The 15259-nt window shown below is 34.7% G+C and overlaps 1 protein-coding gene across 4 annotated transcripts in view; it reads right to left on the bottom strand.

Moving 5' to 3' along the window:
* Positions 1-2257: 2257 nt before the first annotated feature.
* LOC111042682 (octopamine receptor) overlaps positions 2258-15259 on the bottom strand; it is an 89302-nt gene continuing 76300 nt past the window's right edge. For all 4 annotated transcript variants that reach the window (XM_022327370.1, XM_022327368.1, XM_022327372.1 and 1 more), the window contains one exon: positions 2258-4286. In XM_022327370.1, coding sequence (XP_022183062.1) covers positions 3015-4268 — 1254 coding nt within the window. In that variant the 5' untranslated portion in view covers positions 4269-4286 and the 3' untranslated portion in view covers positions 2258-3014. The remainder of the gene's footprint in view (positions 4287-15259) is intronic.

Raw genomic sequence — 15259 nt, 5'->3', positions numbered from 1 at the left:
TGCAGAAGACCTTATTATTTTTTATTGCGAACATATTGAACATATTATTATGTTAATATTTCTGTACCTCGGAGAAAATAATAACATGATAAATTCCATTTTACCCAAAACTACTCAACAAAATCAACAGTTTAAATAATATGTGTTATGCTCTGATAGTCAGACAGTTTCACCAGCACCTCAATATATAGAATGATTTATCAATCATGCTCACGGCTGCCCCATTTTCCGTTAATAATACATTTATTTGAATTCAGATTTTTGGAATTTTAAATATACTTAAATTCCATATTTTCAAATCAACAAATTTTTTGTTCCAATTAAGGAGATTCTTGCGGCGGTACAAACTTCTAGATAAACACTCGGAAAAGAAAACTTCAAAAATATCTACATTTTTCACAAACGAAGTCTGAGTAAAGTTACTGTAAAAAAAAAATATATAAATATATATTTCACAAACTTCCTCAATTGTTCAACATATTGTATCCCCACAGTGTTAATACCAATATGTAACCAGTGACCCATATGACCTTAGATGTAAAAGCTTTGTTAACCCAATAAAAAAAAAAAACCAAATAAGAACCCTTCTTTCTACTGTAAATTATTTCTGAAAATGTATTTGTACCTAATTCAAAATGTACCTAGTGATATGTTAGTTATTAAAATGTATACATAAAATGACGATAATAATCCTTAAAAATGGTTTTACAAAAATATAAATTAGACGTAATATTAAATCTATTATTTATTATGTTTGGACTATTTTCACAAATTATAAATGCAAAATGTTGTTGGGCGTATATTAATTTCTAAAATATTCAAATCAATATAGCCCTACGCCTAACACCATATATTCCAAACCCATCATCATGGTCTTTTTGTCATTAGAACACAATCTTGAATAACTCAAAAACTACTAACTTGAATTTGATTTTGATACTTCAAAATGACTAGATAAATCATCCACTAAATAATTTACAGTATAAAGAGGAGGGGGGGGGGGTGATTCTCGCAAGAAGTTTGTATCTCCACAGGATACTTCTTAAGTACCTATCACGAAAAATCTCAAGAATATTAAAAATATGATCGTTAAATATATTTAAAAATTCCAAAAATGTAGATTTTGAATAGCTAAATTACCTATTTAAGAAAAAAATGGGGTAAGCATGCTTGATGAATCACTTAGTCCAACATTACAGTAGCTGTTCTGTATGTGTGTCGATCTTACAGACGACGTGTGACTTTTAATGTTTTTAATTTTTTTAACGTCTGATGTACCTACCCAGTGAATTATATTTTAATGTCGCGAATCGTATGAATTAATTCTTACAATATTGTATTACTGGATACGAAATAGGACAAATTTTCATAATTAATAAAACAATAGTTTGGATATTTCTTTAAAAAACCTTTTGAACATCGTGGCGGGGTAGCTTTTCAAGAATTTATCTAGACAAGTAGGTACCACACATTTTCGAACAACATATAATCAATACCATATTCTGACATAAACGTGTTTTAATGTAACGAGTATCGTTTCGTAGTTATGACGAAGACTGTTTTAATAAACTCGACATCCCAAGCTGTCTTTCAACCGTTGTTAAGCTCGTTGATATACATTGTAAGCATTACAGGTTAAAATCGAATTTAATCTACACCGAATAATTCACCGTTTATCGTTTTTCAGTCATTTAGATCACAATTTGCCAAACTTCTGCATAAGACGCACTCGCAACGTTCTACCGGTCATCAATATTCGGCTTTCGGGTGAGTAGTAGTATATGGTATTATTATGAATATTTTATGCGTACTTATCATAATATCATTATATTTGTATTGTGTTTGATATTTGGAAGAGGCACTGTGCGCCCAGTTATGATAAAGTTTAGGCTCGTCCTTTATCGTCCACGTACCTACAATCGACATTTTCGAAAACACTTGGTTGGGTTCTACCGCAAAAAAACCATACACATTATCCAATTTAAGTTGAACGTTATAATTTACAACGCACGGGGAAGGTTATACTATTATAATATGGGATTGGTCTGTAAAGCCTTCCAACAAAATTGAATTCCCATAGCGAACTAACCGTAATAATATGTCTTTGGATATGATGTGAAAATTGGAAATTCCGAGTTTATAGTTTCAGCAGAGTACGAAAAACCTTTTTATCTGTGCTGCGGGGATTTACATTTTTTTTCTGCACACTTCTATTCGATATTAAAAATACGAACACGCGTAATATTTCATATTTCTCTAAAAAAAAAAAAAAATACAATTTTAATTTCATACGGCCTTCACGCATTCTGACTGCACTCGTTTTTAAAGTGTTCTAAATGTCTTAAAATAATATCGTTTCAAAACTTAAATAATGAGTACCTATTGCAAAAATTGTCATAAGCAAGTAAGCGCTCAATTTTTGAAATGATCGCCAAATCGTGTGAACGCGAACGAAAAGGGAAAACAACTTTTGAGCGAAAGGTTTTATGCCCTATACATTTTGTATTTCGTCAAATGAAATCTTAAGAGTAAAAATGTCTAAATTTACTATACAAAAAGTGACTCGATGATTTACGGTAAAAAATAAACTGCTGGTTCGTTTGCCCAGTTAAACATGCGGTACGTCGACAAAATTAAATGCCAGTGACTGTGTACGAGTCAAAACAACACTTATGAAAATCGATTACAAAATACAGCGATAAAATATTGTTATAATGTACACACATACACGACCGTATACAAATCCAAACACACCCATGCCCACCCGCACGCATAGGTACACACAATTTTTACAGGTCAGCTTCTGAAAAAAGATAATAATATATAATGTGATCGTGGCACGTCGTGTGTAATAAATAATATCGATTATCGTGCAGGAAATGGATCGGCGAAACCGCGAAAACTCATCCCCGCCCATCCAACCCTCCGAAACTTTCAGGGACGACATTCGTTCCGGAACGTCGCGGGCGCCGTCACCTCCCCAAACACCCCTATATGTGCCGCCGTCGTTGCATTCAGCGGTGGTGGTGCTGCAAGTGCTGGTGCTTTTCGTCCATGTGCAGGATCTTCTTGAACGACCGCCGGAAGTCCATGTTGCACCGGGTGTATATGATCGGGTTGACGGTGGAGTTGAGGTAGCCGAGCCACGTGACCACGTTGACCAGCACCTTGGACGGCGGGCAGCACGACTTGCAGAACGGGAAGAACAGGTAGATGACGAAGAACGGCAGCCAGCTGACGACGAACACGCCCATGATCACGCCCAGCGTCTTGGCGGCTTTGCGCTCTTTGGACAGCGATATGCGCTGCTTGTGCTCCAGCAGCTGGTTGACGTGCTTGCCCATCGACGGCGCCGCTCGCACGGCCATCGGCGCGCCCCGCCCCGACCGCTGCTTGTCGCCGGTGCCGCCCGTGCCGTTGGTGGCCGCGTCCACCTCGTCGCTGCTGCTGGCCGAGTCACCGGTGGCCGCGTCCGCCGCCATCTTGATCTTGCCGCTGCCGGTGGCCGCGTCCTCCCGTTTGCACGACGAACCGACCGCCGCCGCCGGCAGTGACGCAGCCACCTGTTTTGCCCGGCGTCTCAGCCGCCGCCTGGTGGCCACGTATATCCTCAGATAGGTGATGCTCATCACCACCAGCGGTATGTAAAACGAACCCATGGACGAGTACACCACGTAACCCGGGTGCGTGGTCAGCGAGCACGGCGTTTGTTCGTCGAACACGTCCGGCCAATCGTTCCAGCCGATCAGCGGCGGCGAGCTGATGACCGCGCTGGCGATCCACACCAGCGCCACCGTCCACATGACCCGGGACACGGTGCGCTTCTGCGCGTACGCTATCGGCTGCGTGATGGCCCGGTACCTGTCCAGCGCGATCGCGCACAGATTCAATATGGACGCGGTGCAGCACAGCACGTCGCACGTCAGCCACAGCTTGCACACGACGCCGCCGAACAGCCACTTGCCCGTCACGTTGTAGACGACGTTCAGCGGCAGCACGCCTATGGCCACCGTCAGGTCGGCCACGGCCAGCGACACGATGAATATGTTCGGCACGGACCGCAGCGGCGGGTACTGCACCACGCTCATGATGACCAGTATGTTGCCGAACACGGTGACCACGATCAGCGCCGTGGTTACCACGATTACCGCGATCACGGTCACGTAGGCCGCCGATTCCGACATCGTACCGTTTCCGCCGGACTTCTGGCAGCCGTTCGCCGCCGCAGCGGCCAGCTCGATCGCCGCCGCCGACGTTTCGTTGATCATTTGCAACGGTCGCTGATCCTGCAACACAACGTCGTCACATAATATAATATTATAATTTTGGTTTATTATTAAAAAAAATGATAAAAGTATGACGCATTGAAATGAATTCATCCTTCGAAGCTTTGCGGTTATGGGATAAGGAAGTGGCGACAAATTTTGAAAATTTAAAATTAATATTTTCAGTTCTTAAACGACTATATTTAAATACACGACTTTGCACACGACTTTTATCAAAAACCTAATGAAGACAATAGTTCACCTAGTAACCGGTTTTGCAATTACGTAGAGTTATTATTTATTACACCATCGGACTTTTTACCAACAGTAAGAAATGTACATTTTTTTTTTTTGACTGCAAAGACATTGCATTCGAATTAGATGAATCTAAATAATCCCGTAAATGTTTACCAAAGTTTTTGTGCCCCAGCTTGAATTTCATTATGAATAACTTTTATGTTTCATCATTATTGTTATTGGCGATATAGGCATTGCCCGCTGTGAGTAGTTAGTACCTATTATGCACGTCATAATAATCGTTAACAATAAATTTTATAATAACTACTTCTAAAGTAGTTCCACTGTTTTGTTTCAGACATTTTATTAGCGGCGCAGTGTTACTCTCTAAACCAAGCGTTTGGGGACTCTGTTTGAAAATGCCATTCTTTTTTTTTTTTTTACGAACTAAAAAGATTTATATTTAAATTGTACATTTGAAACCTGAGAATTAAATATTCCGGTACATAATATAATGTTACTGCGATAATAATACAATACATATTATATTCACTGCAGTTATTACATTAATTCCATTTATATATATTCACTGCTATATTATTATGGTCACTGCGAAACCACTTTTAAGATTTAACTCAACACGTTTTATGGCAGAAATTAAAAATTGCGGCTCATAAAGTATAATTTTTTGCACATTTTACACGGCGCACCAGTAACATCCGTATAAATAATTAAAACACATTATGCAAAATACGAAACTGAAAAATTATCATAATTCGAATGGTATTTTTTCCACACCTGACAACAAACCCGGGTAATAAAACGTATGAGCTTAAACAGCACGAAATATGTAATGTATTTTTAACAGTAGTCGATACGACTATGCATTAAAAAAGCGATTATAGTAACTAACAATAACACAGATCGATAACATTGAAAAAAAAAACCCACCGGCCAACATGTCTTGCTTACAACCGCGCGTGTATCCTGTCAGAACAAATCTCGTAAACGGTCACATTTCGCCAGGCGCGGATCCAAGGGGGGGGAGGGGGGCAAGGGGGCAAGGGGCCATGGCCACCCCCCGTAGACTCGCGCTTAAATGGACTTGCATTACTTGCATTTTTATCAGACTTATAGGCTGACATTTTATTTAAGATGGCCCCCCTCCTCCCCGTCAATACGTTCTAGATCTGCGCCTGCATTTCGCCGGGTTTCATTTCCAACTCACTATACTCATTCAAACCAATTTAAATCCGTTTGCGACCACCTTTTCCGGAGTTAAATATCGCACAGTATATTATTATGAACGCGAACAACGACATATTATTATTACTCGTATTATTATTATTATTATTATTATTATTATTAACTTCTTATCTTATTGTGACCACTTGACTTCCACTCGACCGCCCGCAGCGTACCGCGACCGTGTTCGCGTCCTCGAAATATTAAACTCGGTCGTATACGATATTTTGCGATAATTATTGCGTCTCGTACGAAACTTATACTTAGTCTGTGTACACAACAATATTATATATTAGTGTTCGGCATGCTACGCGGCTGTCTGAATATTATCATATTTTATGGTGCACCCCGAAACTCGCGGCGGGCACACCCAATTAACGCGAAAAGGAAATTGGGTGTCGTCCCGTTATCGGAAACATTCAATTTATGTGCCCGACCTGTGCATTTTAACGGATTTAGCGGATGCATATATACCGTTTACCTCGGATTTCCACGACTGATGAACGGATATATTATATTCGAAGAGCGCCGCGATATATACCGTCTTTGCCGGTTGTGCGGAGAAATTAAATGTTGCCGATTCCTTATAGTGATTGATATCGTTTTATGTTTTTCTCGCGAACCGTGTCGCGGTTCCTCGGATTTCGCAATTATTTCCCCCCCCCCACCACTGCTTTTGCTTGAGTAGGTAGTGCCAGTAACAGAAGTTTAAACGGTAAATCACCGGTAGATATTATTCATATTTTATATACACCTTGATGGTATGAAATAGTTCGATATTAATCATGTTTTCGATAAATTTGTCAGACGATTCGACGCGTATACCCGGGTTAATTGGATTTCATAAAACCAGACTAAAAATTTACTTTATTTTCTTTTTCTCGAATGTATGGTAATAATAATAGTAGTTTATTTTATTATGTACGTTAAGTATTTAAATGTATCCAATGTCTGTTGAACGATTTAAAGACGCTCTTCAAAATGTCCAAGTATACGGAGCATAGCTATTTATGGTGAAAATCGAAATGCAATAAATTAATACGTTTAATTCCATATTGAAATTTTATCACTTATTATACATTTTACACACTCGTAATTTAAAAGAAAAATTTAAACTCAAATTGAATTGTTATTGTAGCAAATCTGCAATTTATTTTCTATAATATAATAATGAAACATAGTGAAACAATGTTTAGTAGAAAGTCTAATTGGATCTTGATTATATATATGTTCAGATAAATTTAAAAAGTATTTATTGATATTGATCTTTGAAAATGATTTCCTTATAAATGTCTCTCTTATATATGTTGCACCAACTGTTTTATATATCGATGGTTGTGTTCGGAAAACATTTTCTGCAATTCGACAAAGCTCAGTCACGTCATTAGTTGGTTTAATAAGTTTTCCTCTTGTTTTTATGTCTATGAAAGGCATTGGAGTTAAATTTTGTTCAGACAAAACATTCACACATTCTGGGCAATTAATTATTTTTATTAATTTTTTTGTTACAGCTCCACTTATGTACTGAGTTACAAAGTGGAATTGAGCACATCAAAACCATTTTGATGAAGTATGTATAACAACAAAAAACGTTCAAAAATGGCAATAACAATAAAACAACACGGTTCTAGTTAGAATTCAAAATGTAGTTTATTTTACTCTTAAAAAACACGTGAGCAGTAGGCGCTTGACAAAGTAAACAAACAATTTTTTTAATCTTTTTAACTTTTTTATCATTCACTTTTTTACTTATCAGTTAATAGGTCTATGATAATACTTATCAATATTATAAAAAGTCTTGGAATAATCAAATAAATATTAATTTTTTCTTCCGAGATACTGGTTTTTGCTTATCAGATGTTGTCTGATTTTTTTGAGCTCAAGGCGCAGTCCATTTAGTTAATAGGTCTATGACTTGAATAATGAAATAATATTGATGTGATAATTATTTTAAATTTATTTTTAAATTTAAAATGTTATCACTGGAATTGATAATAATTTTGGTATCGTTGGTATTGCATTTTGGTATAAAACCCACGAAACGATGATGATCGTGATAAATGTGATCACACGATCATAAAAACTAGATACAACACGACACGACACGACACGGTGTAAGCGTGAACCCCCCTTAAATGATAATGCTTTAAATAGTCATGTTTGGTGTTGTTATTCACAATATTGCGGTACTGTACTACTGAGTATCTTAGTATAGGTAGTTAGTTTTGTACAACGATATTTCTCACTAAATCCAGTACTCACCATCCACCCGCCCAAAATTATCGGGCACCTGCCCTTCAAAATCACGGTCAACACGCCGCTGAGTCCATTCTACTTGTTTTTATATTGTGTCAATGTGTGTGACATTATAGATCCAGACGAGGAACTTATTCAGACGGAAACTGGCACAACCGACCGTTTGACTTTGATACGATCAAATCGAAAAGATCGATATTATTATTGCACTCCCAATCGTGCAAAATTATTTTACTCGAAAATACTACGTTTCGAACCAAACAGGCGGTCCTGGATCATATCACGGTCTTCCCTCAACAATGCATCTGTGGTCAGTGGTGCCCCCCGAAGTTGGTTTTACCCAAGAAAAGTGTCATAGGTAAATGAGCGGGTGGGCGAGTGTAACGTGGAGATAAAAAGAGACATTTGTGCAGTGGGGCCCCCACCGAAACTCTCGTCCTGGTGCATTGCTCTTTAATTCTAAATAAACGAAATCGAATTGTCAAACGAATTTGCAACCGGACGTTTCAAGACGTAGGTATTGAAGTTCACTATTTACCACAGATGTGCCTACGTAAAATTCATACAAAAAGTCTGGTATACATATACATTTATACGGCGGTTAATACTAATGGTTGTGGGGATGATTGTAGATTTGTGCGGTGAATTCTAATGGATTAGTTTTGATTTAAAGAGCACCGGGGCGAAATTACAAAACTTAGTCTCTTACATTAAAAAATATATAAGTGCGGATGTTTGTATCAAACTTTGCGGTCTACCAGTCGTAAAAACAAATAACGTGGCTACCGCGAATAATGTAAATTTTTAGAATCCCCCGGTAAAGGTCTCGAAGTAAAAACGGATGAAACAAAAGAACAAAAAACTCGCAGACATATAATGATATAATAAGGTCAACTGCCCATATGTACGCAGTAGACACTTTGTCGTCTTTAGCTCTGCAGTCATTGTATTATTCGGAATAAACTATATTTATGGGCGCAATGAACGAACGACATTTGTTTTCGCGGGATCGCGTATAATAATCTCTTGATTTGGTCGTTTACTCGTTACAACTCGAAGTTGATTGATAAATAATTGTACGGTGCCCGCGTTTAAATTTAATCAAACGCGTCGAAAAACTTTCACTCGGATAGTATCGTTTAAAAACGTAGTTCCAGTCGGTAACTATATGCGCACTGTGCATAGCTGGTGCCCGTTCCGATTAAGCAAAGCTCATCGGAAAGCTGAAACCCTTTGTAATAAAACGAATTCCGACGGCAACCGTACGCGAAAGTTTTTCCCTCCGCCAGAGACCAGCGTAATGGCCGACGTGTGATAACTATATGTACTGAATTGTCTTCGAGGACGCACTTACGGTTTAATGCCAGCGGGTCATTCGAATAAAATATGCGCACACACACATATAGGTACCGCACACGATGTGACGGTGACCACTGTCGGTTTGCGGTTACGAAATAAATTGCACGCCATTTGCATATCGGTTTAGCGTCGTCGTTGTATTACGATCAGTCGGCATGCCTTTGAAATAAAACCGTCGCGAATCGATGACTTTAATGCCACGCGATAATGCACGTCATTTCGTGTCGTCGGACTATAATATTATGTTATTATTGAATCGAGTCGCATTCGGATCTCCGTTTGCAGTCCAAATCAATTAATTCGACTCCAATCGTTTTGGCCGTTTTCTAAAAATGTATGCCACGCGATAATACGATTAAACGCGTCTTTGGACGTAACATCAATTAATGCGGAGGCACTTTTTATTCGAGAACATATAGACGAGAGATTTCAAAGTGAAAATTATATAAACGAGAAACTGATTTCAAGGGTTCATTAGTTCACTTTGCACTTTTGTGATTTCTGAGTAATGTAATGTATATGTTTTTAATGAGTAATGCAGTCTGATAGCCGTAGTAAAATTGTATAAATCGTATAAATAGTATAGTATTAATCAACCGTTATTAAATCGTGGCTCTCCAATAAAGCTTAAAAAATAAAATGGTTTTGCCTATGCATTTATTTAAAATATCATGTCTGCGCTCATTACCTTTATTTCGAAAAGTTTAGTATTATTATCATTTTTTTTTTACTCAATTCCATACCATTGAAAACCAACATGTTTACTATATTTTTTCCCGTTTTCATATTTTTAAAATTTTACTTTTTTCATGATAACAATCATTTTTAATTTCACATTTTGAAGAAGAACATTTTTTCGGAATATTTCGTTATATTACAATCGATTTTCGAACGAGAAGTCATTTAGTTGAAAGTATTCAACGTTTTGATGAGCGGAGTTGTAGTGGCACCATTGATTAGGTTAGGTTAACCTACCACAAAGAATGTTGGTTCACTACAACTTCACTCGTTTTTAAACCTCAAACGCTTATAAGTTGTAACAATAATAATTGACAATACGTTAAAAATTCGATTTTTTACATCAAAGTACTCTGAAAAATATTCTTTTCCTAGCCGAAAAATTAAATTAAAAATGTATGTTATGATTTGAAAAAGTTATAAGCTTAAAAATTATAATGATGAAAAATTTTATGTAATAAATTTTATCATTATAATTCAGTTATGTAAAAATAATATTTTCGAAAAAGTTTAAGCTTTTTGAAATAATGTGGGTAGACACATGGATTATCATGTACCTACTACATATTTATATTATATAATTTTGGACATTTATTTATTCGTTAAAATTAATGTCAACATATTTTTTTTTTTAAACAAAGTACAAAACTGATATAATAAATGTATATTGCACATAATTAGTTTGTAACAAAATTTACAGTTTTATTTAGTTACTTTAAAATGAAAAAAAATGTCATTGTGATACCATTGCGATGTACTATAATTCGTTTTCTTGATACAATATTACACTAGCACTCACGCCACACTGCAATAAATAATAACTTTAACAAATAATAAACAAAATATTTTTCCGTACATTACTCGTGACATTTAAGAAATTTCAACTGTGAATAATCAGTCATTATTTACGACGTTATGTTATGTTATTCTATTATGATTTTTAATCATACTTATATTTACTCAATAATGTGACATTTTGATGTGAGTATTTAATTAACCATCTAAAAGTGGCAGTTCTAATGCGCCGATCATAATATTATATTATTTTACAAATGCATTAAACAATTGTTTTAGATAAAGTCATATATAAAAAAAACAACTAACTGAGTTTCATAATTTATATTAGATACAATCGATTGTAAAAGAAATAAGTAAACTGCCATATTCAATGATAAAAAATAATGCTATATATAACTTGCTTTAAATTCAGCCTTTGACCTAAACAATTTTAAAATTTGAATGTACATGACTTAAATACTTAAATAAGTTTAATAGTAAACAAATATTTATTAAACATTGAAAAATATTTAACACAATTTTCAACACCAAGTCATTATGCGTTGTTGAATTAATTTAAGTAACTTTTCGTGTACTATTAAAGTAGAATTATAATTTTTTTTTCATCGATTTTTTAAGTACTTCCATTATACGTTCAAGTGTTTCAAATTACTGTTAGTAGTTCTACATACTCACATTGATATTCCTGCATGGTGCACAGATGTATTTTTTTATATCGCATTAAACATTTTAACTATTATATTTTAATTAAAAATAAATCATACGCTTGCAGAATTCTCACTCATTATTATTATAACGTAAAATAAAGTTACGACAATCTCTATATACATATACCTATATATTATAATATGTACTTACGTCAATTCGATACATTTGTTTTTTGTTTACTCTCCATAAAAAAAAAACAAATGATCCAATGGGTTATAGGAAATCAATATAATATAATCAGTGAAACTAAACTAAAATAAAAATAATATTTATATGATCAACGTGCTCATAATAGGGTTATTTCCAAGGGAATATTTTTTATTTAATATCAATATTGAACGTTTAACAATGTTTAACATTAATTGATGAAACCGTTCAAATGTATACACAGGAAGGTAAATAGCCATTAATAACGTCAGTAGCTAGAAACGGTTCATTTGAATTTAATGTTGATCTATGTGACACATAAATCAGCAGCCGGCGGTGTAACTTGTACTTAATTTCAATGGTATTTTATTATAAAAGCGAGACTAGTGTTTGAAAGAGGTCATTCATATAATAGTATTTTTGTTAACCGATTTAGGTAGAATTTCATTTCCGGAAGGATTATTGTGGTGTAAAGATGATGCACAATGCACGTGCACATATTATTTATTACATTTTATGTCAATCTTCTCTAGTCGATCAACCATTGCAATTGTTTTTAAATATTTTATTATTCGCTTACATTGTGTTTCATTAAACTTTAAAGTGATATGAAGTAAATATGATTGTATTTTATTTGAGAAAATGAGTTAACATAATTTGCCTACTTTTGTTTTTTTTAACGTTGGTTGTTACATTTTAATAATCTTTAAAACGAAATAAAATATAAACTCACATAACGTACACCTTTATTCTTTAACAAATCAAAAATTAATAATTGTTTTGTGCTTTTTCCACGGCTTGGGGTCAGTCGCAGTCTGTTTCTGGAGTCTGTTTCTCCCACTTAATGATGAAACTCGTCTCTCTCTAAACGCAGTCCATATATTTTTGGTTTGATAATAAAACCGTTGATTATAAACCAGTCCATAATTAAGTCCATGCCATGAAACGCGCTCCTGAATTCTTAGAAAACGTGTTGAATTTAGATAGAATATTAAACCAAATATACTCCGTTCTCCGAGAGATCACGAATGAGCACAACCCCAACGTAACTGTCCAAATCCTCTCCACTCGTCGGCTCAAAGTAGCCTGCACATTCTTCCGTCGAATAGATGATGATTAAATTGACTTCCGGTTAAAGCTGTTGGCATAATATTGAATTTGTAACATACTGTTTACCGTATATATTACATATATATAATATATGTATATATGTTTTTGGTACCTACATGTGTATAGACTTAAGAACATTTGTTTGATTTGATTATACCTACTTGTCTGCCGGTTTAAAATTGTGGATAAAAGAATTTGTCAAAATGAACTCTATTAAATTCCAAGTGGTTAAAATGTGTAACTGCGAGAGTTCTTGAATTCGAATAACTTGAAACCGGAATTTCGGTCCTTCTTTTATCCAACATTATTAACAATATAAATTCCAGTGTTTGTGGTTGTTTGGAGGACGAATTGAAACGTTTTTAAGCAAAAACTTATCGCTGGACGATAATCAGCAGTTGCAGCTGATCATCTTCTACTACTGCGTCTTAGTTTGATTGCGGTATTTACATACAATTTAAATTTAATAATCGGTTATTGTCCTAATCAATAATGTGAATTCAGTGCTACTGGTTGTTTCTTCGGTGCCCCCATAGTTCACTTCGTCGCTTACTACAGAAGACGTAAAAACAATTTTCTTTTGCCGACGATAAGTATCTAATATGTATCGAAAACAAAAGACACCGACGACGTGACGAATTCTTTTCATACGAGGTCGTGTATTTATTGTGTACCTTAAAAAATAGTTTTCAACGAGCAAAAGAATATTATATTTTGTTCTGAAAATATATTGGTTTATTTTTTTATTTTTTTAAGGAAACAAATTAGTTTTTTTATTAAATATATATATGTATACTACTACTGTATGCTTGATAATAATAAAAAATATTATTTATCATAATATTTCGATTTATGTTTGAATTGTTTATTGAAAATATTAGATATTTTACGTTCACAGTCAAATGTATCCTGCCTAACCAATTTTATTTTATTTGCTTTATTATTTTGGCCGAGTTATTTTTATATCATTACAATGTGCACGTTTATATTTTTATCGTAAAAACAAAAAATACTGAAATGTGTGCTTGATATAAAATATAAACTTTTAACTATAGTACTAAAAAACATACCATTTGAGCATGCTAAGATGTCTTCTTAGAAATTCTGAAATTAAGAAAGTTTTAAAAGTGTTGTATTATTATGACGTATAAATCACAATATCTTAATATTGTTAGGTGCGTTATAATTGTTGCCGTAGACTTACGTACCTACGTTCGTTCAATCTTCCGTTTGTGTAACTTGTTTCACTCGTTATATCAACAACTCACATTACTACCGTATAATCTTGTTCGTAAGTCTAGTCAATACCTACGCCTTTAGAAATGAAATGTCTGCAAATAACCTTTTGAAAGTTTTAAAGCCTGATTATTGTATTATATTTTAGAACCGTAGGTACGTACGCTCGCGTAGATTATTTACTATAAATCTTAAAAATGTAATCAAAATAAAATAAATTACTTTGTACTTGTTTTGCATTATTCAAGCTGTAATCAAATAATAACTTTAGCGACATGAAACAAAAAAATAGTTGCCTACAAATCTTGCTGCCACAATGCACACTGTTATTGGACGATACTGATGATAACTCTTGGGACGTCGAGTAAACTCTTGCTCACCAACTTCATGGTATAATATATAGTGTAATTTAAACTTATATTTTTTTCCACAAAAGTGTATTTTAATAGTATATTATGATTAGATATTGAAGAATATTCAGATAAATACGAATTTTGAGTTTGAAAAATCCACGATATGATGAAATATACTAATTATAGGTGTTCTTCAAATCCGTCTTTACGTAATTTGAATGAATCTTAAAAATGCAATCGAAATAAAACGATTTGATTTTTACATGTTTTTGAATTACTCGAGCTGTACATTATCAAATAATAACTCTAGGGACACGAAACAAAAAATAGTTTACTACGACTCCGGCTGCCACACGGCGCATACTCTTATCGGACGATACTGATGATAACTCTTACGACGTCGAGGTAACACTTGAACACCAACTTCGTGTAATGATAGATATTATAACTTCATTTTTTTATGTATTTCCACAAGACCGTATCTTAACACAATGATTCAGATATTTAAAAATAAGACAAACTCGGTTTTGTGCAAAACCCATAATATCATGAAATACATTAATTATAGGCGTTCTCCAGTAAAGTATTGTGACTGATTCACTACCGACTTATACAATGATCATTTTATGTCAGTGGTTCCAAAACTTTTTTTTTCATCGCAGCACATCATTATTAGTTATTGTATGTCACTGCTGATTCTGAAATATTTGTCTATTAGCCAAAAACAAGTAATTTAGGACCTGGAACTACAAGTACTCATTTTGATATTAATAATATTCAGATAACATAAACAGCCCACTTTTAAAA

The sequence above is a fragment of the Myzus persicae genome, unplaced genomic scaffold (assembly GCF_001856785.1).
Source record: "Myzus persicae strain clone G006 unplaced genomic scaffold, MPER_G0061.0, whole genome shotgun sequence".
Lineage (NCBI taxonomy): Eukaryota > Metazoa > Arthropoda > Insecta > Hemiptera > Aphididae > Myzus > Myzus persicae.
Note: the sequence above shows the minus strand (reverse complement) of the source record. Positions and strands in the feature narration are given on the sequence as shown.